The sequence below is a fragment of the Pongo abelii genome, chromosome 20 (assembly GCF_028885655.2).
Source record: "Pongo abelii isolate AG06213 chromosome 20, NHGRI_mPonAbe1-v2.0_pri, whole genome shotgun sequence".
Lineage (NCBI taxonomy): Eukaryota > Metazoa > Chordata > Mammalia > Primates > Hominidae > Pongo > Pongo abelii.
This window is the reverse complement of record NC_072005.2, coordinates 1523732-1550962: the sequence shown is the minus strand read 5'-3', so window position 1 is coordinate 1550962 and position 27231 is coordinate 1523732. Positions and strand designations below refer to the sequence as shown.

The window sequence follows — 27231 nt, the reverse complement described above, 5'->3', positions numbered from 1 at the left end:
CTGGTCCTTTCTGCCGCAGTCTCTCTCGCGATCACGCTCCCTCTGACTTTCCCTCTGGTCTCCAGCCCTGACATTCAATGTGTCTCCCACGGAACTCGTCAAAGAAACGACATGCCATCGTCTGCAAAATTATAATTTAACGGTATAAAGCTTCAAGTCACGTATTCCAAAAACTAGCTAAGGATTTTTTTTAATCACATAAACTATACATTAAATATTTTGAGGTATTTCAGAGAAAATTGTCAAAGGCTCGAAGGAATTGTGCTGGAGGTGTTGTTCCCTGCATGGAGAACGGATGCTCTTTGGTATGTGACATCCAAGTGGGTGTGGGGGCAGGCAGGAGAGGGCCCAAGGGGCTGGCGGGCAGGTCGGGGATAGAGTCTTCTGTGGGGGTCTGGCCAAGTTTGGGGTGGGGTCTGGAAACAGGTAGGGGGATGTGTGTATGTGTGCGTGTGTGTGAGTGAGAGAGATACGAAGTTATCTGAAAAGGATCCAGGAGTCCTGGGCCACTTTATTTACTTTTTTTGTAGAAGTGGGGTCTTGCTGTGTTGCCCAGGCTGGTCTCAAACTCCTGGCCTCAAGCGATCCTCCTGTCTCGGCCTCCCAAAGTGCTGCTGGGCCACTTCTGTGACCAAGAGGCCCAGAAGTTCAGCATAGCTAAAACGTTCCACAACCAGAACGATCCCAAGCCAAGTCCTAAATTTCCAGCAGGGGACAAAACTGGAGGCCCCCTAGCGTCTGCTTGGCCTTGAAGGCCAAGCAGAGAGCATCTAGGAGACCCGGCCCCCCTCAGGCCTGTGCTCCGGCCAGTGCCTGAGGCCCAGGCATCGATTTTCTAAGAAGCTCACTGGGCCAGGGCTGCAGCGTGATTCTCTTGGATCAGAAGCATTTTATTGCCTTTGAGAGCCTCTTCCTCCACTAAATGTCTATCTACCTGTAATCCTAGCGCTTTTGGAGGCCGAGGCAGGAGGACCCCTTGGAGCCAGGAGTTCAAGACCAGCCTGGGCAGCATAGTGAGACCCCATATCTACAAGAAATCCCTTAAAAAATTAACTGGGCATGGTGGTGCATGCTTGTGGCCCCAGCTACTGGGAGGCTGAGGCAGGAGGATCACTTGAGCCCAGGTGGTCGAGGCTGCAGTGAGCTATGATTGCACCACTGTACTCCAGCCTGGGTAGCAGAGCAAAACCCTGTTTCTAAAAAAGAAATTTAAAACATTGTATATCTATAGGATACCTTGGTATAAAGACAAATAATATGGTATGTTGAATAGGCTGCATCTTCTTGGACCTAAAGCTTTTCTTTTTTTTTTTTTGAGATGGAGTTTTGCTCTCGTTGCCCAGGCTAGAGTGTAGTGGTGCAATCTCGGCTCACTGCAACCTCCACCTTCCGGTTTCAAGAGATTCTCCTGCCTCAGCCTCCCAAGCAGCTGGGATTACAGGCGCCTGCCACCATGCCCAGGTGATTTTTTTGTATTTTTAGTAGAGGCAGGGTTTCACCATGTTGGTCAGGCTGGTCTTGAACTGCTGACCTTGTGATCCACCTGCCTCGGTCTCCCAAAATGCTGGGATTACAGGCGTGAGCCACCGTGCCTGGCAAGACCTAAAGCTTTTTAAAAAGAAATTAAAACGTGGGCCCTGGATGTCAGTCCGGCCTGGAGTGGACAGGACAGTTCTAGGTTCATCCATCAGGAACTTAGGGGTCGGGATGGGAGAGAAATTGAGGCCCAGGTTTTAGTGGGAGGTGGGAGATACTGAGTTGCTGGCACCCAGTGACACCACAGAAAAACAGGAGCCAGTGTGTGTGCATGTGTGTGTGCATGTGATCTGCATGTGTGTATCTGCATGTGTGTGCCTGCGTGCCTCTGCATGTGTGCATGTGTGCCTGCGTGTCTGCATGTATGTCTCTGCATGTGTGCGTCTGCATGTGCCTGCATGCGTGTCTTTGCATGTGTGCGTGTGCCTGCGTATCTCTGCAGGTGTGTGCACGTGTGTGTGTGCATGTGTCTGCGTGTTGTCTGCATGTGTGTGTCTGCATGTGTGTCTGTGGGGGGGGAGAGAGGTGCGGTGCTGAGCAGGAACAGGGACCCTTTCTACTATTGGGAACCCCCCAACACCCAAATGTTCTAGAAGCATCACTCAGATCCGGTCGCTTGGAAAGCTGGGAGCAGAGCAAGTCGATAAGGACAAGAGAACACTCCATACACGTCTTTGGTTCAAGAAGAAGGCACTCATCGACCTCACGATCCTCTCCCTCCCTCTCTCCCGGTCTGTCTCCCTCTCTCTCTCTCTCTCTCTCTCTCTCTCTCTCTTTCGCTCTCAGGTTCGGGAAGGGGTGGCACCCGGCAGGCGGGGCCCCGAGCCGGGTCCCAGGCCAGGGAATCCTGTCATCCAGCACAAATCCTTGGGAGAAATCTTTGGTATCAGGCGTGATTTTCCAATCACAGACATGAGCTTGAGTGAGGTAGCCTTTACCTGGGGGAGGGGAGGGGCATTTCACTAGAAATGTCTTTTGCATTTTCAAGGGAGTGGGCGGGCCGCCGCCTCCCTGGGAGGCAGCCGATGGGTGGGAGGGAGTTCCTTCTGGCCTCGGATTTTGAACCCCCGGAGGAGGCGGACTCCTGGGATCCCGCGGCCGGCCAGTCTCGGAGGTCACCCAGACCAGATGAGAGGAGCCGGGGAGAGCGCGGGGTGGAAGGGGGGGCGCTCATTTTCATTTCCGACCCTTCCCATTTGTAAATTTTTTTGGCAAAAAATGGAGCAAGCGGATTCCACCTTCTTCGGCGTCTTCTCTTTGGCGAGAGTGGAAACCAACACCAGGTTCAACCCCGCTGCCCCCTGCAAGCCCGGTTCAGCCCCCGACGCGGGCGGAAAGGACGGCGGTGAATTCCAGAAGGTTCCACGCAGGAAGCGTCTCCACGGGCCCGTGCAGAGGGGCTCCTCCGGGCGGCCCCAGCGGCGCCTTCTCCGTCCGGGTCCCCTTCTCCTGGGAGCCTGGGCGTGGTCTCCCGTGTCCGGAGCTGCGTCCTTCCCTGCGCTCCACGAAGGTGCCTAAAGGTAAAGTGAACTCAACAGACGGGGCGGGAGGGGGGGTCTGGAATCTACCCGCATGTGGGAGCCCCCCGTCCCCTGCGGCCTGGGATGGGGTGGGAAGGGTGCTCGCCCGTGGGTGCTGGGCGCCCGCCGCAGGCCCCTCCCCAGACTTTAAGGCAGGCGATTCTTGGCACGAGGAATCCCGGCCGCTGAGAGGGGCAGCTCAGTTCTCGGCCGCAGGGGCCGTCCTGCCAGCGGGTGGGGTTGGTTCTGGGGAGGGTGGGGGACCGTAAGGATCCGGCTTGATGTGGGTTCTTGGCGACTTTGGAAAGGGCTGAGGTCCCTGGGGAGGCGGCCGGGGCGGGTGGGGAGGAAGGAAGGCTTCTCCTACCTCCCTCGGTGGGGCAGGGGATCTCACGGAGGAGGGGTTATTCTTTAAAATTCCATTTTTAAATACCCGGTTTATATTTCTAGTATGTGCTTCTTGACCCGCTTTAGGGGACAACACAGTGAGCCCTGGTTTTTCTCGAGGCCCTCTGGGCGTCCTGAATGGAGAGGGGGCTGGGAAACCCCTTTCTGTCACTCCCTCCCCTCCGGGGGGGGTGGAGGGCTTCCTTTGGCCTGGAGGGAGTGGGCGTGGAGGGAGGAGGGGGGGCCCTTTTTGTGCACTTGGGCTGGGGGGTGTGCTGCTTCCCCCTCCCCGGGTGTGGGGGCCCGGACAGCACCCCCTCCAGGTGCCCCCTGGGGGCGGGTCTCCGGGCCGGCAGGATGGGGGGAGGAGACGTGGGGGCACAGCGCCCAGGCCGTGGAGGCAGGGAGGGCGCGGGGCCGGGGCGCCTCAGGCCTTGGAGAAAGTGGCCGTGGCGCCGGCGGGGCCCCCGGGGGCCGTGCTGGGCTCCTCAGCCCAGCGGTTCATGCAGCGGCGCCGCGCGTTCATGAAGAAGTTGCTGACGGTGTTGAGCTCCAAGCCGAGCTGCTGCGAGATGGTGACCTGCATCTCCTTGGACGGCCGCTTATTCTCCTTGAAGATGGCGATCAGCGTGCGTCGCTGCAGGTCGGTGAACACCAGGCGCTGCTTCTTGGGTTGCAGCGCGCGCTCCTTCTGCTGCTCCTGTTCCTTGCGCTTGCAGGCTGCGGGCGAGCGGCGGGCGGGCGGGCGAGCGGGACACAGCGCCACCGTGTGGCCGGCCGGGGAGAGGCAGGCGGCGCACGCCGCCGGGAGGATGAGGAGGAGGGGAGAAGGGACACGTTGGGGAAAGGCGAATGCACATAAGGACCCAGGGAGAGCCCAGAAGCAACAAGAATGCAGGGAGAGGCAGAGGGGGAGACAGCGGGGAACACAGGGACGCACAGACACAGAGACAGAGACAGAGACAGGGAAACAGCAAGGTCGACAGGGAGACAACGGGAAAGTCCAGGATGCAGCCAGAGGGCGGTGGAGACAGGATGGAAGGCGAGGACAGGCAGGGAAAGCAGATGCGGTTGGGGTGGGGGGAGGACAAAGAAGGGGACACAGTGTGAGCGCCCCTCTGCAGGCACGGCTACCACCCCCTCCAGCCCCCTTCTCCATGGAGCCCACTCAGGCACCCCCCAAGCCTCATACCCCCCAAAACCCCGTCCTCCCGTCAAACGCTCCCGACCTAAAGGACCACAGAAATTGATATTGGTAACTTTCTCCTCTCCTTTCTGCAGCCCCAACCTGGGGGTGTTGGGGAAATGACATGGAAACTGCACATGTGAGTTTTTGGCTCAGTGTAGACTCGGGTGAAATAACTGGTTAATTACTAGGTCCTGGGGTGCATCACAAAACCCAGCAGCCTTCCCCAGAAATGATGGGCCAACCAGGGCCTTTCCTTTCTTTCTTTTCTTTTTTTTGGGGAGGGGAAGTCTTGCTATGTTGCCCAGGCTGGTCTCAAATGCCTGGCCTCAAGTGATCCTCTGGCCTCAGCCTCCCAAAGCACTGGGATTACAGGTGTGTGCCATGGCAACTGGCTCTGACAACCAAGCTCTACGAATGAGCAGCAGCGACGCTGCTGTAAGGCCTGATACCCTTAGGGACCCTGTGAGTCCACAGCCCAATTCTGACATCTGAATCCCTGCTTCCTGCCCCTGCCCCTATCCACAGGCTGAGACCACCCAGACTTGGCCTCCCTCAGGCACCCAGTGGACCCTCTGGAGCGCAGAACATCTAAGGAAGAAGACTTTGGAGGAGGAGGAGAGAGTGCAGGGACCACCTCTTCCTCTCCCAGATGAGCAGGTCACGCTTCCTCTTGGTCAGCCTGCACAGATCGGGGAGAGGGCTGAAGGAGGCTGCCCCGTGGCCTGCAGACCAGACACTTGCAAAGGGGAGAAAAGCAAAGGCTCGGGGTGATGGGGCAGGGCTGAAGCCGAGTCCTGCTCTTGCTGCTCCAGAAGCAAAGTAGACCCCTCCACTCAATGCAGTGGGTGTCAGTGGGTACAAAACACAGGCTTCCCCACCTAGGAGCTGGGCCACAAGTCAGATGGGCTCATTTGTGGCATCAGCTTGAAACTCCATCAGAATCTCAATTTCTCTCCTGCATCCAGACTGGGACTGTGGTGCTGAAGAGGCTGTCCTGCCCTTGTCTCCATCCCGGAGTTCCAGCTACTCTGTGACCCCAGAAGTGGCCGGTGGTGCAGGTTGTACTAGTGGGTCTCTGCTCCCAGTCTCCTGTCTGTGCTAGCCGTGGTGGCCTACTGGGATGGCACAGAAAGCTTTTCTTTTGGTTGCAGAACAGCCTGGAACATGACATGCTAGATCAATGTCCATACACGTCCGCAGAAATAAATGAATGTTCCCTCTGCCATGACTCATGTCTCGGGGACAACAGGTTCGCCCGTCTAGGGTGTGAGCTGACACACACTTCACTCCCTCTGACCTGGAATGTGTGGGGCTTCTAACTGCGGTTTCAGGTTTCACAATTAAATGCAAGTGATGCCTGTGGGTTACTGCACATTTTAGAAAAGCGTCTAACATGAAAAAGAGAGGGAGAGAGAGAGAGTGAGGGAGGGAGGAGGGGGGAGAACAATGGAGAAAAATGGTTTGGTGGGGGAGGAATAAACTCAGAAGGAACCGACAAGGCAGGCAAAGCTATAATTAATATTCCCAGAGGGGTAAGAGAAAAATATCCTATCCATGAAACAAGTACAGGATGCTGTTAAGTAAAAGGGACCATTAGAGAGTGAGGAAATGCTCTTAAAATGTGAATATATAACAGCCAGAGTAAAATAATTCCATGTAAGGACTGGAAGATAAAGTTAAGCAGATATTGGCTGGGCGTGGTGGCTCACGCCTGTAATCCCAGCACTTTGGGAGGCCGAGGCGGGCAAATCACGAGGTCAGGAGATCGAGACCATCCTGGCTAACACGGTGAAACCCTGTCTCTACTAAAAAACAAAAAAAATAGCTGGGTGTGGTGGTGCATGCCTGTAATCCCAGCTACTCGGGAGGCTGAGGCAGGAGAATTGCTTGAACCTCGGAGGCAGAGGTTGCGGTGAGCCAAGATCGTGCCATTGCACTTCAGCCTGGGCAACAAGAGCAAAACTCCATCTCAAAAAAAAAAAAAAAAAAGAGAGAGTTAAGCAGATATCCCAGAAAATGGAACACGTACACAGCTGCAAAGATGGGAAATGAAAGAGAATAAAAAGTTAGAGGATGAATTAAGATGAAGCAGGGTTGTCACCTGATCAAGAGACAGTTCAAAAATAGAGGAAGAGATGATCAAATAATGAAAAAAAATCTAGTGTTGAAAGATGAGTTTCCAGTTTAAAGGTGGTCAGGTGCAGTGGCTCATGCCTGTAATCTCAGCATTTTGGGAGGCTGAGGCAGGAGGATCACTTAAGGCTGGGGGTTCAAGGCTACAGTGAGCATGATCTCACCACTGCACTCCAGCCTGGGTGACAGAATAAGACTCTGTCTTAAAATAAATAATTTTTAAAAATATATAGGCCCACCGGGCATGGTGGCTCATTCCTGTAATCCCAGCACTTTGGGAGGCTGAGGTAGGTGGATCACTTGAGGTCAGGAGTTCGAGACCAGCCTGGCCAACATGATGAAACCCTGTCTCTACAAAAAATACAAAAAAATTTAGCTGAGTGTGGTGGCAGGCACTTGTAATCCCAGCTACTGGGGAGGCTGAGGCAGGGGAGTTGCTTGAACCCAGTAAGCAGAGGTGTAAGCTGAGATCACACCACTCACTCCAGCCTGGGCAACAGAGCGAGACTCTGTCTCAAAAATAAATAAATAAATAAATAAATAAATAAATAAATAAATAGGCTGGATGAAGTGGCTCATGCCTCTAATCCCAGCACTTTGGGAGGCCAAGGTGGGAGGATCACTTGAGCCCAAGAGGTTGAGAGCAGCTTGGACAATATAGCGAGACCCCATTGCTACAAAAAATTTAAAATTAGCCAGGCATGGTGACTCACACCTGTGGTCCCAGTTATTCAGGATGCTGAGGTAGGAGGATCATTTGAGCCCAGGAGGTCAAGGCTGCAGTGAGTTATGATCATGATACTGCACTCCAGCCTGGATGATAGAGCAAGACCCCAGCTCTAAAAAAATGGGGATGGGACAATCAAGTCCTCAGCTTAATGAATGAAAAAGACACTCAAGCCTCATTGTTGTGAAATTTCAGAGCACCAAGAATAAAGAGAAAATCCTAAAAAGCGTCTAGAGGAAAGCCAGATGTCATGCAAAGGATCAAGAATCCAAGCAGCTTTGGGTGTGCAAAAACTAGCAGACAACAGAGCAAGGCTTTCAAAGTTCCAAGGAAAAGTTATTTTCAGCTAGAATTGCTAAATACCAAAAGACCAAACATGAAAGTGCAATAAAGATATAATCAGATGTTCAAGGACTCCAAAACTTGACTTCCCACATACCCTTTCTCAGAAAGCTACTGGAGGATGTGTTCCATTCAAACGAGGAGGTAAATCAAAAAAGGATGGTGTGGGATTCAGAAAATGTGATCCAACCTAGCTGAAAGAGAAAAGGGGTCCTCCAAATGAGGATGAGGAGGACCCTGGAAGACAGCTAGACAAAAGGACCCCCAGGGTATGGAGGGCAGCCCCACCCAGATCAGAGATGACCTAATATGTGTGGAAAGTCCTATTGAGTTGGTTTTAAATTTTGTTGGGGAGCATGGGAAGAATTTTTGTTTGGCAGCTATCAACTCCTGGAAAACCAAAGAGTTGTACAGGAAAGGAAATGCAGTCCTAGTACTCTACATGGCTCAGCTGTGGACGATGTTTGCCAAAAGCATAATAATGTTAATTTACTAAATGTTAATTTAGGCAACAGACTGTATTTGTAATTATATTGAGAGACTGACAGAGAGGGAGGGTATGGGTATGAATCTGGAAAGATGGCAAAGGAAAACCTGAAGGGTGAACAGTGTACCAGGGAGCCTTTTATGTGTGAAAGGAGAGACAAGAACCTATGTTTATATTTTATCTGCATAAAGAAACGCAAAAAACTGAATTGACCTCTCACCTCTTTGGCACTCGGCCACCCTGTGAGGATTACAGGAGAGGACCCAGTCCTCCATTCTTTCAAAGGGAAAGCTGAGTCAAAACTCAATGGGGCCTTGAAATTCCAAGGGAGGCCCTTCTGCCTCACCTGTTGTAATGTTTAATTCATTCACTCACTCATTTATTCATTCATTTAGCAATTTACTCACAAATTTATCCTACATTTACAGTAGGGATAGAAATACAAATGCTCCTCAGAAAGTTCACAAGATCTTTGTGTCAAGAGATTTACATGTACCTGGTCACTCAATTCTTAACAATAATTCTTGTTTTGTTTTGAGACAGGGTCTTGCTCTGTTGCCCAGGCTGGAGTGCAGTGGTGCAATCATGACTCACTGCATCCTTGAACTCCTGGGCTCAAGCAATCCTTCCACCTCAGCCTCCCAAGTAGGTGGGACCGTGGGTGCACACCACCACATCTGGCTAATTTTAAAAAAACCAAAAAACAAAACAAAAAAAACCCCACAAACATATATATATGTTTTTTGTTTGTTTGTTTGTAGAATTGTGGTCTCACTATGTTGTCCAGGCTGGTCTCTAACTCCTGGGTTCAAGCAATCCTCTAGCTTCAGCTTCTCAAAGTGCTGGGGTTACAGGCATGAATCACAGTACCCAGCCTCAATCCTTACAATAATTCTACGAGGCAGGGGGTTTTCTCCTTATTTACTCAGAGAATGTGAGCCACCCCTCAAGCTTGCCCAGCCAGTCCCAATAGGGCAGCCCAGAAAACAGAGTCCACTGGCCTAGATGGGGGAGGGAGGTAGGATGCATATCGTCCCTTTCCCACCCCACCTCCCAGGCTCCAATCTGGTGCCTAATGGGGACCCCAGAGGCAGAGGCTGGGGGAGGGGCCGGGCCAGGCAGAGTCTGAAAAAACTTCGCGTTTTGTCGATCGCAGCAAAAAGAGGCTCTGCTGCCCCCCTTCCCAGCGTTCAATCTAATTACAGCTCCTCACAGCCCAGATCGATCCAGTCGGAGCTGTTTACCGCGAGCAGCTTTGTCATCGCTCCCATCCCCCACGGCCGCCGACAGAGGTGTAAGTTGGAGTAGGGGGGCCGCCAGGACGCCCCCTCCTTGCGTCCCCTACCCATCACCATCACCACATGACCCCTGCAAGCACCCCACCCGACATCAGGTTCACCCCCACTCCAGTCCTAAAGGCCACCCCTGTGCCAACCCCAGAGGCCATGGTGGTTATGGACCCCTTGTGCAGAAGTGAAAACAGGCTTGGAGAGAAGGACTGACAGGCCTCAGAGTGGGGACGGGGGTGAAGCCCTGGACTTGGCCCTGGTACCAACCACCAGCCTCATGCTGCCAGGGCCCACCATTGCCACCTCTGCCACGCGACCTCCACCAGCCTCCAATGAGGCCTCCACCTCCGTCCTCTCCTCCACCATCACTCCTGCACCACCAATGTCAGTGCTGTCCCATCACACCCTCCATATCACCTCCAACTCCAGCACCTCCTCCTCCACCACCATCTCCAGCACCTCCACCTCCTCCTCCATCACCTCTTCCTTCACCACCTCCACCTCCACCTCCAGCACCTCTTCCTCCATCACCTCCACCTCCACCAGCACCACCTCCACCTCCAGCACCTCTTCCTTCACCACCTCCACCTCCACTACCTCCACTTCCATCTCCATCACCTCCACCTTCAGCACCTCCTCCTCCATCACCTCCACCTCCACTTCCACCACCTCCACCTCCAGCACCTCCACCACCTCCACCATCACCTCCACCTCCACTTCCACCTCCATTACCTCCACCTCCATCACCTCCACCTCCAGCACCTCTTCCTCCATCACCTCCACCTCCACCAGCACCACCTCCACCTCCAGCACCTCTTCCTTCACCACCTCCACCTCCACTACCTCCACTTCCATCTCCATCACCTCCACCTTCAGCACCTCCTCCTCCATCACCTCCACCTCCACTTCCACCACCTCCACCTCCAGCACCTCCAGCACCTCCACCACCTCCACCATCACCTCCACCTCCACTTCCACCTCCATTACCTCCACCTCCAGCACCTCTACCTCCACCTCCTCCACCTTCACCTCCACCACCTCCACCTCCATCACCTCCACCTCCACCACCTCCACCTTCACCTCCACCACCTCCTCATCTACCACCTCCACCACCACCTCCACCTCCATTACCTCCACCTCCAGCACCTCTACCTCCACCTCCTCCACCTCCATCACCTCCACCACCTCCACCTCCTCCACCTCCATCACCTCCACCACCTCCACCTCCTCCACCACCTCCAACATCACCTCCACCACCTCCATCTCTTCCACCTCCACCATCACCTCCACTACCTCCACCTCCATTATCTCCACCTCCAGCACTTCTACCTCCACCTTCTCCACCACCATCACCTCCACTTCTACCTCCATTACCCCCACCTCCACCACCACCTCCACTTCTACCTCCATTACCTCCACCTCCACCACCACCTCCACTTCTACCTCCATTACCTCCATCTCCACCTCCTCCACCACCTCCACCTCCACCACCATCTCCACCACCTCCATCTCTTCTACTTCCACCTCCACCATCATCTCCACTACCTCCAACTCCATTATCTCCACCTCCAGCACTTCTACCTCCACCTCCTCCACCATCATCACCTCCACTTCTACCTCCATTATCTCCACCTCCACCTCCAGCACCTCCACCTCCTCCACCTCCACCAACTCTACCTCCTCCACCTCCATCACCTCCACCCCCTCCACCATCACCTCCACCACCTCCTCCACCTCCACCACCTCCACCTCCACCACCCTCACCTCCACCACCTCCTCCACCTCCACCTCCATCACTTCCATCATCACCTCCATCTCCATCTCCATCACCTCCTCCACCTCCACCACCTCCACCTCCTCCACCTCCACCACCTCCACCACCCTCACCTCCACCACCTCCTCCTCCTCCACCTCCTCCACCTCCACCTTCTCCACCTCCACCTCCTCCACCTCCACCTCCTCCACCTTCACCTCCACCTCCATCACTTCCATCATCACCTCCATCTCCACCTCCATCACCTTTACCTCCACCAGCTCCATCACCTCCACCCCCATCACCTCTACCTCCACCACCTCCATCTCCATCACCTCCACCTCCACCACCTCCACCTCCATCACTCCTACCTCCATCACCTCCACCTCCTCTACCTCCACCACCTCCTCCATCACCTCCACCTTCCACCTCCCCACACCTCCTCCATGACCTTTCTTTTACTCACCCCCTTCCTCTGTTTTCTTCACCTCCCCCTGATTTCCTTCATTATCCTCATCAACACTGCTGAACCCCATCCTGGGATTCTCCTAGTATGTGGCCAGCACTGGATACTCAGCCCCTGGTTCCATCACCAGTGGCTCCTGACCTGTAGTTGGGGGGATAGAGAGTGGCCCCCAACACAGACCTTGGCCACCAAGCTGGAGGAGGAGTGGGGCGGGGCCAGGCTGTCAGGCTTGCTCTGGGACCCCAGGCGAGTCCCATTCCCTTGGAGGCCTCAGTCCCTTCCTTTGTAAAGACAGTGCGCCCCCTTCAGGCATGTCTCGGTGCAGGCCAGTCCTCCCCGGGCTCCTGAGCTCTTCCAGGTGTTTCCCTCTCCCCATCCACCACCAGCCGCCTCTCTGTCCGGCCTCCCGCCCTGGCCTCACTCACTCAGCTCCTTTGCACGACGGTTCTCTCTGCCTGGTTGCTCTTCCCCAAGTCCCCTCCCACCCCCCTCAGCTCCTTCTAGTCTCTGCTCAGGTATTTTCTTCCCTGTGAGGCTACCCCAACACCCCTTGTCTAATCCCACAACTCTCCCTGTCACCCCTGCCACACCCCTTCTTCTTTTTACAACAATTCACCCGCTCTGTCCAGGGGCCCCACTGAGTGAGGGTTTGGGTCCTGACAGGAAGCCCACTCCCTGCAGCCAGCCCTGCACCTCCTCCAGGACCCTGGGGACTGAGGCCCTGATTCCAGGAGCAATCACCCCCGGGAGGCTCTGATCTGAGAACTCCAGGTACCCCACCCATCCCGTCTTCCCAACGGTTATCAGTCTTTTTTTGGAATCTAAGGATGAGGAGGATCTGGGGCTGGTTCCTGGGGGTCCCCGGGGCCCTGGGAGGAGATCAAAGATCAACTAGAAGAGACGGAGACCCCACGCCCACATCTGAGCCCATGCACAGGGAGCCCGGCAAACGCAGTCATGGTGGCTTTACTGTAGCGTCCAGCCTCCCGCCCCAGGGCACCGTCCTGGGCCTGCCCCGCCGCCCCCAGCATCAACAAGGCGGTCGTTTTATTTTCTGGGCAGGTGGGATCAGGAAAGCCCTGGAGCGGGGAGGTCCCGGGAGTGTGGCAGCCCCTTCGCTCAGTTATCCCTGCTGTTCCCGCTGTGTCCAGCAGAGGGCAGCCGTCCCTGCCCCAACCCAGGAAAGGGCCGGGGCTGTAGGCCGTGTCTCATGGCGGGGAAAGGGGGCTGGACTGGGGGAGATCCTCAAGTTCCGGATGAAGGCATTTCCTGCAGACCCCCTGGGATTTGGCCCCCACACACCAGCTCTGTCCCACCTCCTGCCTTTCTAAAAGTTGCTGGGGACAGCCGACCACCCCGGGGCCCAAGAGGGTGGTCTGACCTGCTGCCCTCTTGGGCCCTGCCTGGTGTTGGACCATCTTAGCCTCAGTTTCCCCAACTGTAAGATGGTCTTGATCATGGTTGGGCTGTGGGGAAGGGTCTAGCCAGAAAAGTCCTGAATGAATATGGCAGGGCTAACAAGAGGCTCCCAGCTCCCATCTGGGAGTGCCTGAGAGGGGCTGGGCTCTGTGCGACACTTGCCTTCCAACCACGAAGTTTCCCCCTCCCTCAAGGAAGGCCTTGAGCCTCAGGTTTTCTCTCAGGATCTTCCTGGAGAGGGGAGAAATGGAGAAACTGGGGCCAAGAGTAGAAAGTTGGGTCACTCCAGCCAGAGAACTCCTACACATTCCTCAACGCCCAGGAGCAATGGCCTCTCCCCAGGAAGTTCCTCCCTCCCCCCACAGCGGAGCCTGGGGCCCGTCCTCTGGGACTCCCAGGGGCCACTGGTCCTCCTTTTAGCCTCGTGGGGCCTGAGATCTTTCTGTGGCCCAGCACAGAGTGGAGGTATACGCAGTGGCTGAGTGATTGTGCAGTGACTAACACGTTCCTGGGTTGTCCCACATGAGGGTGGTGGAGCATGGGGGGTCTCAGCCCAGACTGCAAGACCCTGCTGAGGAAGACCAGCAGCCACTGCCCTGGAGCACCGGGTGGGACAGTGGGGCTCCTCGAGTGCCCTCAGCAGGAAGCCGGTAGCTGAGCAGGGGCCCTGAATTCACTCATTGCTGCAGCCCAAGCTGGGGCCCACCTGTCAACCCCCATCACCCTCCAAGAGGGGACCAGCCCCTCTCCTCCTCCTCACCCCTCCTTTCCCCATCATCCTCCAAGAGGGGAACAGCCCCTCTCCACCTCCTCACCCCTCCTTTTCCACTCACCCTCCCTCTCTCTCCCCTCTCTGCTCTTTTCTTTTCCTCCCTTTCCTTCCCTCCCTCTCTTTACCTCCCTCCCCTCTTCCCCTTCCTTCCCTCACTTCCCTCCCTTCCCTCTCCCCCTCCTCCTCCTCCTCTCCCCCTTCATCCTCCCCTTCATCCAGAGGCCTTTGGAGGGGCTGGGCTTGTAACGGGGGAGCCTTCAGGATGCAGCATCCACCTCGCCCCTGGAGGCGGGCCCATGGGTGCCTCTGCACACGCCTGACGTTGGCCGCGTGCGGGCTGAGGGTGCCAGCCTCTGTCCACCATCGGGTGTGCCCGCGTGGGGCTGCCTGAGGCTTCCCAAATGTCCCGGCGGGGTGGAGGGCGAAGTCTGAGCGAGGTACTGTGTGTGGGTGGGCGGTGCCTGCACAGGCACTCAACCACGATGGGGATCGGCAGCCCTGCACATCCAAACCCCACCGAAGTGAGAAGCTGAGAAACCTATGACTGTTAGGAAAGCTGTTCCCATTCTGCGCGGGAAAACGGGTGTCAGCTTGTGGGGCCCTGGACGGGCGGTGGATGAGGCAACGGATCTCGGTGTGACATCCGTGTGTGGGATGCAGCTGGCTCGCGGTGTGGATGTGAGATGTGAGGGCTGTGGGGTGTGCAGGGTCTTGGGGTGAGTGTGGGTGTCACCCCGCAGAAGCCTGCGTTGTGGGATACGCATCCATGTCCGCCCAGCCCCAGGGTGGCTCCTCTCCGCCTCCCCCTGCTCCCCTCACCACGGCGGCCATGGGGACGCGGGTGGGCTCTGTGGGCCGAGTGGCCTTGAACGTGCACCCTGGCCTCTCTGGACATCAGCTTCCTGGTTTATCAAGTGAACGCAGTGACCCAGAGCCCTGGGTTCCCACCGGGCTGCAGTCCCAAAAGTAATGAAGGAATGAACGCCGAAGCTCGGACCTGCAACCGACTCATCCGTTCAACATTCAGGGAGCAGCTACTGCGTGAGGCCAGAGAGAGGCAGCTCCAGGAGCTGGCCTCCGCTCACAGTCACAGGGCAGCATGAAGCGGCGGCTGCCTGGGACTCTGTTCCCCAACAAGGAGGCCAGCTCCGCTCTGAGTCCAGGAAAGGGGGAGAGAGGACGCCTTTGGGTGGGTACTGGAGGGGAGGCGCGGGCTCCACTGGGCTCTGTGAGGCCTCCGAGTGGATACACAGCTGGCTGGGAGGGAGGATGGACCAGAAGACCAGGCCCAGGCTTCGGGACGGCTGGAGGGAGGGTCCCTGAAGCCCAGTGGACACCGGCAGTGCTGGGGGCGGCACGGCAGGAGAGGCACAAGCCAGGGTGGCACCAGGAGGAGGGGGACGTGGAGGCTCCTGGGGGGTCCCCAAGGTCCAGGGAGGAGATCAAAGAGCAACTAGAGGAGATGGAGACCAGCTGGGCAATGCCCAAAGGGAGAAGATGCCCCAGGATGCAGCAATGGGCGATTCAAGTGACCGTCCCCTGTCCCTCTGTGCCTGACAGTCTGTACAGTGCCCCAAACTACCAAGCCACGTGAGTCTACCCCGCTGTGTGCCTGTCCCCTCCACGTGTCCTGGAGCCGGATATCCCCTCCCTCAGCCACCTATGGCGCTCAGCTCTGGCTTCTTGGAGCAGACAATTCAATATGGAGCCCGGTCTCCGGCTGGGATGACGACCAGTTTCCTTGGCAACGCGTCCTGCCCCCGCCACCAGCTTCCCGGCCCCACATGTGGGTTGTACTGATGGCCCCCCCCATGCTGGTGTCTTGCCCCCCTGTCTCTCCAGACCCAAGTCAGTGGGTGACTTACCCAAGGTCACGTGTCCAGTTACTGTGGGGGTCCCGGGTCACATACCTACACCCTCTGTCTACACCCTGCACCCCTGGGGGAGCTGGAAAATTGGTTCCCATGGGTGGGAGGCAGTGGAACCTTCTCCAAGGAGACGGGGCTGAGTCATGCCCCAGGCGTGGACCCCCAGAGGCCTCCCCAGCCCCTCATCTGGCCCCACTCTGTTCCCGCTACCCCTCCACTCTGGGTGGCGTACCCTCCCCATGCCTGCCCTGCCCACATCTCACGAGGCCTCGGAGCCCACCTTGGCCTCAGCAGGCACCCAGCCCTGGGAGGTCCCCGCCCACCTCCCTCTTGTCCCCACCCCTCTCCCTCCAGCTTGCCCCGCCAGCCTCCCCTGATGGGATTTTAATGACTGCATTTTCAAATTAGTTCTGAGCCTTCAAAGACTTAACCGGGAAACGCGTTTCCACTTGGACTCTCGGGCTGTCGCTCCCTTGCGGCTCCATCTGGAGGCTGGGCCGCCGTGGGGTGGGGGCGTGGGGGTGTCAGGGGGCACCTCTCACCCTCCGACATGCAGCCACAGAGACCCACCCCATTCAGGCACTCTCAAACGGGAGCAAAGCGAGTGGGCAAACACACACACGCACAAGGCGTTGATTAAAAAAAAAAAAAAATGTTACAGAGACGCAGCGCCTGCAGTGGGAAATGGATTTGAAAAAGATGACAGGAAAGGAATCAGTGATAAGAAGCGGCTGAAGCGGCCACCCAGAAAGGGGCTGGGGAGGCTGACCCAGCGTTTCAATTATTGGGAAATTAATCCACAGATAAACTCACACTTGTAAAATGATCCGCCCCGGACGTATTCATTGCAGCCGCTATGGTGACCGCGAACGACTGGAAACAGCCTAAATGTCAGCGGGGCGGGGACGTGGTTCAGGAAAGCCTGAAACCACCGCCGAGTCAGAGAGCACTAGGCGGCCGGCAAAAATGATCAGGATGCGCGCTTCACGGATCTGAGTGGGGGGAAGAATCACGGAGCATCTGAAGCTCCCCTTTCTGTTAAAAAAAAAAAAAAAAAAAAAAAAAAACAAAAAAAGGAAATAAAAATTTATTCCTGGAGCGCAGCCTTTTGCAAGAAGGAGAAATACAAACTGTGATTTGCAGAAGGGAGGGGAATGGAAGCCCCTCGTCTTGCCTTTAAATTCGGAACCTGGCGAATGCGTTAACTCTTGTAAAATCATGTAGATTTATTTATTTGTTTATCATTTTTTGAGACAGGGTCTGCCTGTGTTGCCCAGGCTGGAATGAAGTGACGCAGTCATGTCTCACTACAGCCTCGACCTCCCTTGCTCAAGAGATCCTCCTGGCTCAGCCTCCTGAGTAGCCGGGACCACAGTGCACACCACCACATCCGGCTAATTTCTTTTTTTTTTTTTTGAGATGGAGTCTCTCTCTGTCACCCAGGTTGCTGGAGTGCAATGATGCAATCTCGGCTCACTGCAACCTCTGCCTCCTGGGTTCAAGCGATTCTCCGGTCGCAGCCTCCGGAGTAGCTGGGATTACAGGCCTGTGCCACCACGCCCGGCTAATTTTTGTATTTTTAGTAGACATGGGGTTTCGCCATGTTGGCCAGGCTGGTCTGGAACTCCTGGCCTCAGATGATCCACCCACCTCGGCCTCCCAAAGTGCTGAGAAGCCACCGTGCCCGGCCACATCCGGCTAATTTAAAAACAGTTTTGTAGAGATGGGGTCTTCCTATTGCCCAGGCTGGTCTGGAACTCCTGGACTCAAGAGATCCTCTTGCCTTGGCCTCCCAAAGTAAGCCTCCCTGCGGGGCCAAAATAATGTAGAATATTTTAGGGAACCAGGGAGCAAAAACAAGGGAGGTGGAGGAGGGGAGGAGGAACGTGTCTTGTCCTCCCACTGCGCTGGAGCTGAGCGCACCCCGGACGGCCGCGGTTCTGGGGCGACGGACAGGGAAGAAGGCCACTCGCGCCTGGTGCGGCGCGGTTTCCCCTGGGGTGGGATGCGGGGGTGAGATGGTGGGCGCCTGCTGGGGGCTGCGCTTTTCTGCGGAGCCCGCACCAGTGACCCTGAGGCTCCAAGGCCGCGGGCGCATGGTCCCGGGTCCCGGGTCTCCTGGCGCCGGGGCACGTGCGTCCAGGTCCTGTCAGGCTGTTGGGGGCCGGGCGCGCTCAGGGATCCACACACCCGCCAAGGACCGACGTGCGCAACGCGGCGGCTCCAGCCCGACTCCGCAGCTTCCCGGGTGCTGCGGGACGGGGTTTGCTGGGTGATGGAAACTGAGGCACAGTCATCCCCCCAGCAGGTCCTTGGACAGGAAAGGGCTCTTGGAAATGCGTGGACCCCTGCTGCCCCGCAACTAGCGTCCCCCACTCGCGCATCCCACTCCCCGAGGGTCGGCTCGACCTTCCCAAAGCCCCAGCTCCAGGGAGGAGAGCCCAGCAGCTTCTGTCCTCCCAGAGAGGACTCCCAGAGAGGAGGGCAGGAGGGCTGGAGGGCTGAAGGGCTGGCGGGTGCAGCTGGGGGCGCACGGAAGGCACGAAGGACCCCCAGCAGCCAGCACGAGGGTCTCCGGATGGCGCAGTCGCTGCGTCCAGGGGGAGATGGGGCTTCTTCCAGATGTCCCCGCACCCCACTTTGGGGAGTTGCTGGCTCAAGACTCTGCCAGAGGGCGGATGGGGGTCCTGGGTCAGTCTGCACTCCTCCCAGTGTGAACGCAGGCGTCTACACACATGTCCCCGGGTGCGTCTACACCTGTGACCCGGGCACGCCTCTCCAGCAGCCTGTGCCAGGCACATCTTCGAGTCTTTGTTTCTCTCTGCTGTAACTCTGTGGCTCTGTGCTCATGACTTGGTAGCTCGGAGGGGTCCCCCATCGCCCCCCACATCTGCCTACACTCGGGACTCAGGAGGGGTGCCGGTTTCTCAGCCCCTCTCACATTAGCACCTACTTGGCAGAGGGGAAACTGAGGCCGTAGGTGTCCCAAGGCTGCCCAAGGTCAGGTGGGTCTCCCTGGCTCCTGGTTCAGCCTCTCCCCTACCCCACCAGTGCTTCCCTCCCTATTGATCAGGGCCCATATTTAATTAAGAATTTGATTCCACCCAGTACCAGCTCTCCCGGGTAAGCCGGGCTACCTGCCGGCGACTTACAAAGGCTCAGCCTCCCTCCTAACAGCCACTCAGGGCTTTCCCACCTCCCAGCCTTTGTCCCTGCTGGTCCCACCAGCCAGAAGTCCCCTCCCACATCCACGCAGGAGGCCACCACCGGAAACCACATTTATATCTTAGGGCTCTGGGGAGCCACGGGGCAGGGTGCCAACCCGGGGAAAACGAACTCCAAAGTGGCCATGCAAAACTCCCTTAGGATGTGGGGGAGACGGCAGCAAGGAGGAGTGGGCTGGGCGCGGTGGCTCATGCCTGTCATCCCAGCACTTTGGGTGGCCAAGGTGGGTGGATCATCTGAGGTCAGGAGTTCGAGACCAGCCTGGCCAACATGGTGAAACCCGGTCTCTACTAAAAACACAAAAATTAGCTGGGTGTGGTGGCTCATGCCTGTAATCTCAGCTACTTGGTAGGCTGAGGCAGGAGAATCACTTGAACCTGGGAGGCAGAGGTTGCAGTGAGCCGAAGTTGCGCCACTGCACTCCAGCCTGGACAAGAGCAAAACACCATCTCCAAAAAAAAAAAAAGCGCGAGTGGAGCTGCCGGGAGGCCTTGATGGGGAAGGAGGAGGGGGAGACCGCCATAGTGGTTTAGACTAGAATGGTAATCGTTGTTGGAGAAGCAGCACGGAATGGGAGGGAGATTCAGGGAGAAGAATGAATGGTTCCTGATTAGTTCTAGGACTTCAGGCTAAGAGGACTTCAGAGCCAAAGGCCAGCTCCAGCCCCTCACCACTCAAGAGACTCCCCCAGACTCCTCTGTGATGTGGGGGCGAGAGTCCCTGTCTCCCAGGCTACAGAAAGGAATTATTGGGACTGAGGCTGGCGTTGGGAGGGGGAGGTCTGCCGGGAAAAGCAAAAGCGGGGATGGTCCTGGGGGCTCTGAGCTGGACTTGATGAGGCTGGGACCTGGACCCCCCATCCTCTCTGGGAGTCTCCGGTGGTCTCCCAGGTGAGAGGACTCACATGCCCACACCACCATCATACTTGGAGGAGCTGGGGGACCGGGAGAAGCGCAGCGCAGGCCTCACTGCCCCTAAAGGATGTGGCTCCTGTGAGGTGGGGAGGCGGAACTGGTGGGTCACCTGGCCCCACCTGAGGATCGGCCAAGTGGCTGAGAATGTGGAAAGTGCCACCCCGCTCTGGTCCCTTCTCTGTGGTCGTTGACCTCAATACACCTCCAAGCCTTCGTCCTGAAGCGTCACCTTCCTGGAATGCTCCCCATCTCTGCCGGAGGTCAGGGAGCCTGGGCATCCCCAGCCTAGTGTTAGGCCCACCAGACTCAGCGGGGTCGGAGGAGCCGAAACCCCCACGCCCTGGTCCTGTTATGGCCCCTCCTGGCGGAAGCTGGCTCCACATCAGAAGCAGTGCGGGGCTCTGGCAAGTGCCTTTCTCTTCGGCCTCAGCTTGCTGGTCTGTAGGGTGGGTATGGGAACCGCATCGTGTTCAAAATGTCATTCCGGGCAGGTGAGCTGAGGAGGAGGGAGAGGGCTGTGGGCACCCAGAGGTGGGAGCCTGAACCCTGATCCTGGCCCAGGTCCCTAGCTAGGGCTGCGCCTCCCTGGGCCCTGAAGTTTTGTGGGGGGGTGCTGGTTTGGGGGCACCAGAGTCACCCGGGTTTCGTGCACAGCCCCACATGGGTCTGGTTCTCATGGTCCTGGGCACGGTCTGGGTCTATCCACACTCCGTGCATCCCTGTGGAAACCTATGTGTCCCCTTCAGACCCCTGAGCCCCTCCAGCACCTCATACCCCCTCTCCTAGGCGTCATTTCATTCTGCCCGTTTCTCAGATAAGAAAACTGAGGCTCAAGCCCTTTTGCCAGGGATCAGCCAGGGACAGAGCCCAGGGGAGGCCCGGGTCTCCAAGCCCCTGACCTTGGTTATCTCTACTGTCTAGTGGTGTGGGGCGTCTTTTTCTGGGGGTGCCCGTCAGAGGCGTGGACCCCTTGCGGTAGAAAGTGGGGTTTTTGCAAAAGGCACAGTGGTCTTTACCTCTCTCCTCTCTTCCCCTTCTTTCCCTCCCTTCCCTCTCCTCCTCCTCCTCCTCTCCTTGCTCATCCCTCCCCTTCATCCAGAGTTTGGGTGGGGGTTCCAGAGTGCTTGTGGGGGGTGGACACCTGTCCCTTTAAGGGGGACTCCCAGATTGCCTTGCCCATTTCAACCTCAGCCCTTGAGGGTGGCAGTGGGTAGGGGGGAGAAGTGGGGGAGGGAGGGCCTGTATGAGCCTAGGTGGGGAAGAGGTTCTGCCTCTTTTTCCTTTCCATGTCCATCCCCTCAGGTCACCAGTCGCTGGCATCCCCCCTGCTCACCCACCACCAAACAGAGGTGCCCAATTCCTGCACCAGGTGCCCTCAGCATGCAACTCCATACACAGCTCTGGTTTTTGTCCCTAGGACAATTTGTTCTGCTTAAGGGCAAAACATCCCATCCACCTGGGGGGGGGGGGTCCTCCCTGCCTCAGTTTCCCCCATGCTGGGCTTCACCATCCCTCAGGGATTCTGGGCTCCTGCCTCCCCATGGTGCCCACAGGAGGAGACGAGGCCCTTCTTTCAACCACCTCCATCTAACTTTGTATTATCTATACACATATTTTTTTTCTGATCAGTTACAAAAAATACTTTTCCTCCGGAGTTGCAATTTAAACAATATTTGAAGACGGCCGAAGCTATCGACCCGGCGACGGTGATGAATTAGAGACGGTAATTCGAATTCATCGACCGCCCCCACCCCCGCCGAGGAGCCCGCCCGCCCCTCCCCCAGCCCCTCTCCCATAATTACTGTTGGAGACGGCGCCAGGGGAGGGCTTTGACCAGGAGGCAGCTCCGAGTGCGGGACTCGGAGGACCTTGGGGTGGGGGTAGGGTGAGGCTCCCAGCCCCATGGGAATGGGCTTGGGGGCTGCAGGACTCCCAGACGACGGGGTCCAGAATCTGACAGTGTCAGACCCAGCATTCGGTCCACCGCACGCACATTTTACAGATGGGTAAACTGAGGCACGCAGAACAGGCAGTGGGGCCGGGACTCCGAGGTCTGCGGTGGGATTTCTTGCGTGCTTTGGTGAAACAAGGAAACCACCCATTCCCCTCCGTGGGGAAGGAGGAGGGGGCTGTGGGAGGGCGGGGGTGGGCAGAGGCAGCCTCCAGCATCCAGAGTTCCTCTCCCTTCTCTGTCTCTCTCTCTCTTTTTTATTTTTATTTTTATTTTTGTCTCTCTGCCTCTCTTTTCGTCTCTCCTTCACCTCTGTTCCTTTCTCGGCTTCTTTTTCTCTCCTCCCCGTCTGTTTCTCCCGCTCCGGGTCTCTCCCTCCCCACTCTCTGGTTTTGTCTCGAGACCCCTCCCTCTCTCTCCATCTCCACCTCTCCCCCTCCCTCTCTCTCCATCTCCACCTCTCTCCCTCCCTCTCCGTCTGCACCTGCGGGTCTTTCTCCCTCCCTGTCCCCGTCTGTCTCCTGGCCCCGGCGCCCGGCGGGACACTCGGCACCTGCGGAAACGCGTGGCCGGCCCCGAGCCGGGCAAGCGCGACGGGAGACCCGGGGCGCAAAGTTCTCCTTGGAGGAGGCCTGGGGAGGCCCGCGGTGTTCGCGGAGCGGGGAATGGGGATGCCAGAGTAGAAAGGGCCGCGAGTCCTCTGCTGCGGGGTTGAAATGGTGCGGGGGCGGGGGGGGCAGAGTTCCCTTTCCGAGCACCAGCGTTGGGGCGTCGCCGTCGCCGTGTTAGGTGGAGATGGGGACGCATCCGGCCATCTCCCCCTAACCGCCGCGATTTGCCGCTACTTAACCGCTTTTCATTTGCGCAGCGACCGGAACTAAAGGCCTGGGCCGGAGCCTAATGACCCCGCGGCCCTCGCCCCCGCCATCTCTTACGTCCCAGGCGGAGTCCGGTGGTGTAGATGCGGCCCCCAGGACACCTGAGACGCGACAGGTGCGCAAGGTTGACGGCGTGAACCCCGCTGCCGCGGGGCTTTGCGGGGCCGCGCGGCGGGGCCACGGCGTGGGCAGCGGACCCGGCAGAGAGGAGGCGGGCAGGGTGGTCCGGGTTTATCATCCTCAACACCCCAGCGCCCTGCGGGAGGCTCCGGGGTGCCAGGAGCCGCGCTCACCCCTCCGGTTCCCCCACGCACCCCTGAGACGGCGACTCTTCTAACTCTCCCTTCCTCGACAGGAAACCCAGACTCCCAGAGCTGAGACTGTTTGTCATTGTCACAAGTCAGGAAGACGAGGCACAAACGCAGCCTGTTTCCCCATCTGCAACTCTCCCCGTGGCAGAAAGGGGACGGCGGAGGCCTGGATGGCGGTGGGGCCGGCAGAAGCGAACACCGACCTGGGTGCAGGGTCGGGTGCCGGCGAAGCAGGCAGTGTCCACTTAGGGCGGGTGCTGGGTGCTGCTGTCCCGGCTGCGGGGAGCCCACCCCCCCCATGGGACTTCTCGCCTGCGGTTTGCCCTTCTGTGACGCTCTGGCTGATGTTTTCTGTGGCCCCCAAATCTGCAATTCCAGTACTGCTAAGGGGTCGTCAGTTACATAACGTGACGGGGAAAAATGGAGACTGGTGTGGACTCTGGGTGCACCCACGGTGGACACAATGTCCCCCAAATATGTGCTGCAGAGGAGGCAGGAGGTGGTGGGTATCGGGATATAGAAGCTGTCCCTGCATTACTGGTGTGATGGCAACCACTTGGTGTTTAAACGTCAGAGCTAGGCCCGGCGGGGTGGCTCACGCCTGTAATCCCAGCACTTCGGGAGGCCGAGGCGGGCGGATCACCTGAGGTCAGGAGTTTGAGACCAGCCCGGCCAACATGGTGAAATCCCGTCTCTACTAAAAATGCAAAAAAAAAAAAAAGAAAAAAAGCCAGGCGTGGTGGCGGGCGTCTGTAATCCCAGCTATTCAGGAGGCTAAGGCGGAAGAATAGCTTGAACCTGGGAGGCAGAGGCTGCAGTGAGCCGAGATCGCACCACTGCACTACAGCCTGGGCGACAAGAGTGAAACTCCGTCTCAATAAATAAATAGAGCTGCCAGGGGTGTGCCCTTTGCCACCTGAGGCCTCGCGTTGCACCTCGAGGGCCGTGGCTGTGTGCGGATATGACCGCCTGTCTGTGGTGAGCACACGAGTGCCGCTGTATGTGTTATGGGGAGGGGAGCAGGACAGACTGAAACCGTCCAAGTTCACGCGACCTCCCTGAGCACAAGGTTACCCTGCCACACGCGAAAGACTATTTATTTTCCCCTGCCCCAACGCAGAAAAATCTAAGAATCCCATAAGAGGTTCCGGCTAGTCACCTTGCTTGCTCTGCAGAAGGGGGAAACTGAGGCCGGCCTGTGGGTCCAGGTTCCCAGGGGGTTGTCTGGTCCTCCTGGGGTGGAGGGAGGGAATGGCTTGCTAGGGAGGAACAGCACAGGACCCCCCGCTGTCCTCTTTTTCCCCAGCCCCCCTGCCTGGACGGGCTGCCTGGGGGCATAGCCGCAACCCCCTCTGCCTCTTTGCTAGTGGGGCGCCTCCCAGAGCCCCCGCCTTTCTCGCCCTTGTGCTCGGAGAAGCGATCGATCAGGCGCCAGCCGCCGCGGCTATTGTCCCTGTGGCCCGGGTGGACAGCCCCCTCCCCAGCACCACCAGGGAAACAAACCCCCACCTAGGCCAGGGGCCCTCCTGCACCCCTACACCTCCACCTAGGAAATGGGGGCCCGGCCGGGCTGCCTGTAAGAGGGCAGGTGTGGACTTAGCTGTTGTCAGCTGGGAGGGAGGAGGGAGGAGGGTCCCAGGGGGCCGGTGGCTGAGTATGAGACAGAGACAGAGGCGGAGAGACTGACAGGGAGAAGAGAGAACGAGCAGGAACAAGAGCAAAACGTAGAGCAAGAGAAAAACATAGAGATACCAGTGTGTTCCGACCAAGAGAGGAGAGAAGTGGACATGAGAGACACAAAACCCCAAAGCCAGGCGGGCAGGGGCGCGCGCACCCGAGCCACCACCAAACTGCGCGGGGTGTGAAGGCCTCCGGGCGGCGCGGGCCGAGGGTCCCCGGGGCCGCCCCTCCCCCGCCATTCTCGGGTGACCTTTGCCAGCGGCCGGAGGGGAGAGGGAGGGGGTATCGATCGCGGGGCCGAACTACAAAGAAGCGCGCGCTGGGGCAGGTGGGGGGATGAGCGCGGGCTCGGCCTCTGCTGCTGAGCTGCGGGCGCCCGCCGCAACGTCTCGGAGCTCTGTGGCCCGGGGCTGGGGGCTCAACAGCCCCTCTCCACCCATTCTGGAGGAGGGGAGTGGCGCCTTAGCGGACAACAGCAGCTCGTTCGGGGACACAGCTCCCCCCAACAGGCGCGCGCTCACACACACACGCACACACACAATGAGCTTTCCTGAGGGCTGCTTGGGGAGAGGCTTGGAGCCTCCCAGCAGTCTAACAAGGACTAGACAACCCCTACGCGCTCCCGAAAGGGGCAGAAGCGGCGACCCGGGGGTGGGGAGGCGGCACAATCCCTTTCTCCCTTTTGGCAACTGTACAAACGGGCAGCGGCGCGGATCGCGGTCTAGCTTCCTGCTAGGGGGTCCCGGGCTGCCGGGGCGCACGGGCGGGGCTTGGGGCGCTGGCCCCGGGCATCAGGCCGCCGCCCCGCTAGGTGCTCGAGAGTCCAGAGCCGGCGCCCCCAGGGTCTGGCTGTGCGCGCCACGCTCCTACCTGCCAAGCGCAGCGCCGACATGCGCTGGAACTCTGGCTCCTGCAGCCACTTCCACATCCTGCGGAAGGTCTCGCGGCCGGATTTGAGCTTGCTCCACGGCTTGGGGTTGCGTAGCAGGTCAGAGAGCGTACCCTGAGAGCGACACAGGATCCGCTGCGCGAAGATTGCCTGCGGGATGCTGTAGCGCTTCAGCTCCGCCGTGATGCGCTGCGCCACCTCCTTGGTGTTGATCTCCTCGGCCACTGCGCCCGCGCTGGGGCCGCCGCCGCTCCCGCCGGGGCCGCCGCCTCCCCCGTGCGGCCCGTGCGCCCCGGCCGCCGCCAGCCCGCCCAGCGGCGCCAGCAGCCCCGCGGCGCTCCCGCTGCCCGCTCCGCCGCTGCCTGTGCCGCCGCCGCCTCCGGGCAGCCCGCGGGCCAGTGCGTCCTCCGCGCGTCCCAGCAGCGCGGCGTGCGTCTCGAAGGCGGCGGGCGGCAGCAGCTTGTCCCCAGCCAGGTGGCCTGGCGCGCCGTAGGCGGCCAGCGGCGGGGGTGGCGGCGGCGGCGGGGGCTGCGGGGCGCCGTGCAACGCGGGCGGCAGCGCGTTGGGCAGCGGCGACAGCGGCGACCCCATGGCGGGCAGCTCTTTGCCGTAGGGTCCGTAAAGGTGGCCCACTGAGGCGAGCGCCGCCCGCTCGTCGCGCATGAGGGTGAAGCTGCCGCTCACGCTGGCCGCCAGACGCTGCGGCGGGGGTGGCGGGGGCGGCGCGGCCGCCGGGTGCGGGTGCGCGTGGGGATGGCCGCCGTGCGCCCCGGCCACGGCCGCGGCCGCCGCATGCTGGTGGAACTTGTCGGCCACGGCCGCGAGCGGCGGCAGGTGCTGCAGGGGCGTGAGCGTCGTGTAGGTGCCGCCCAGGCCCGGCGCTTCGCAGGCCATGCCCATTGCCGGGTGCAGCGGGCCCGCCAGTTCCCCGCGGAAGTCCGCGCCGCCGCCCGCGCTGCCCGCGCCGCCCGCGCCACCGGCGCCCCCACCGCCGCCGCCGCCGCCACCGTCCAGCAGGCTCGCCATGCCGGCCACCAGGCCCGGGCGCCCGGGCGCCACCAGGCCGCGGTGCTGCGCCGCCGCCGAGCGCGCGTGGCCCGGGCTCAGCAGCTCGCCCGCCTGCGCGTGGGCCACGCTGTGCAGGCCCCCCAGGCTCTCCAGGCTCAGCTCCATGCTCGGCCGCCCTCCCGCCGCGCGCGCTCCTCAGGGCCGGCCCCTCGTGCTCAAGGCCGCTGCATGACTCCCGCCCGCTTCCCGGTGGCTGCGCGCGAGGCTGCCCAGCTGCGCGGCGCACGGCCCGGCCCGGCTGCGAGCGCGGCCACCAGGATGTGGCAGGGGAGCGGCCGCCGGCGGCCCGGCCCGGGTCTGACGTCAGCGCCCCCGCCCACCCGCTCCCGCCACCGCTGCCTCCAGCAGCCTCGCTCTCCGCCCGCCCCGGCCCCCTCGAGCACCAGGCAGGCTGAAGTCGGCCAGACTTGGGGCTTCGGCGTCCCTG

General features: G+C 59.0%; 1 protein-coding gene and 1 long non-coding RNA gene across 5 annotated transcripts; one reads left to right on the top strand and one right to left on the bottom strand.

Moving 5' to 3' along the window:
* Positions 1-75: 75 nt before the first annotated feature.
* On the top strand, positions 76-12758 carry LOC129051722 (uncharacterized). Of its 4 annotated transcripts, XR_010138396.1 has the most exons (9): positions 76-305; positions 1319-1461; positions 2130-3056; positions 3953-4086; positions 4725-4768; positions 5158-5289; positions 5598-5881; positions 9527-9615; positions 12493-12758. It is a non-coding gene; the product is annotated as an uncharacterized LOC129051722 (long non-coding RNA). The 4 variants fall into 4 exon arrangements; XR_010138395.1 differs by lacking the exons at positions 76-305; positions 4725-4768 and having other exon boundaries at positions 1324-1461; positions 12493-12754; XR_010138398.1 differs by lacking the exons at positions 4725-4768; positions 12493-12758 and having other exon boundaries at positions 5158-5881; positions 9527-10296.
* Positions 1266-27026, bottom strand: ONECUT3 (one cut homeobox 3). Its single transcript, XM_024237960.3, has 2 exons — positions 25718-27026; positions 1266-4163 (listed from the first exon to the last, which is right to left on the bottom strand). The coding sequence occupies exons 1-2, from the start codon at positions 26907-26909 to the stop codon at positions 3871-3873; spliced, it is 1485 nt and encodes a 494-aa protein (XP_024093728.1). The 5' UTR covers positions 26910-27026; the 3' UTR covers positions 1266-3870.
* Between the last annotated feature and the right edge of the window lie 205 nt (positions 27027-27231).

Excerpts from the sequence above, each read along its gene's own strand:
- ONECUT3 (XM_024237960.3), bottom strand. The coding sequence starts at position 26,909 with ATGGAGCTGAGCCTGGAGAGCCTGGGGGGCCTGCACAGCGTGGCCCAC. Across the intron at positions 4,164-25,717 it reads GTCGGCGCTGCGCTTGGCAG|CCTGCAAGCGCAAGGAACAG; the intron begins GTAGGAGCGTGG and ends GCTCGCCCGCAG.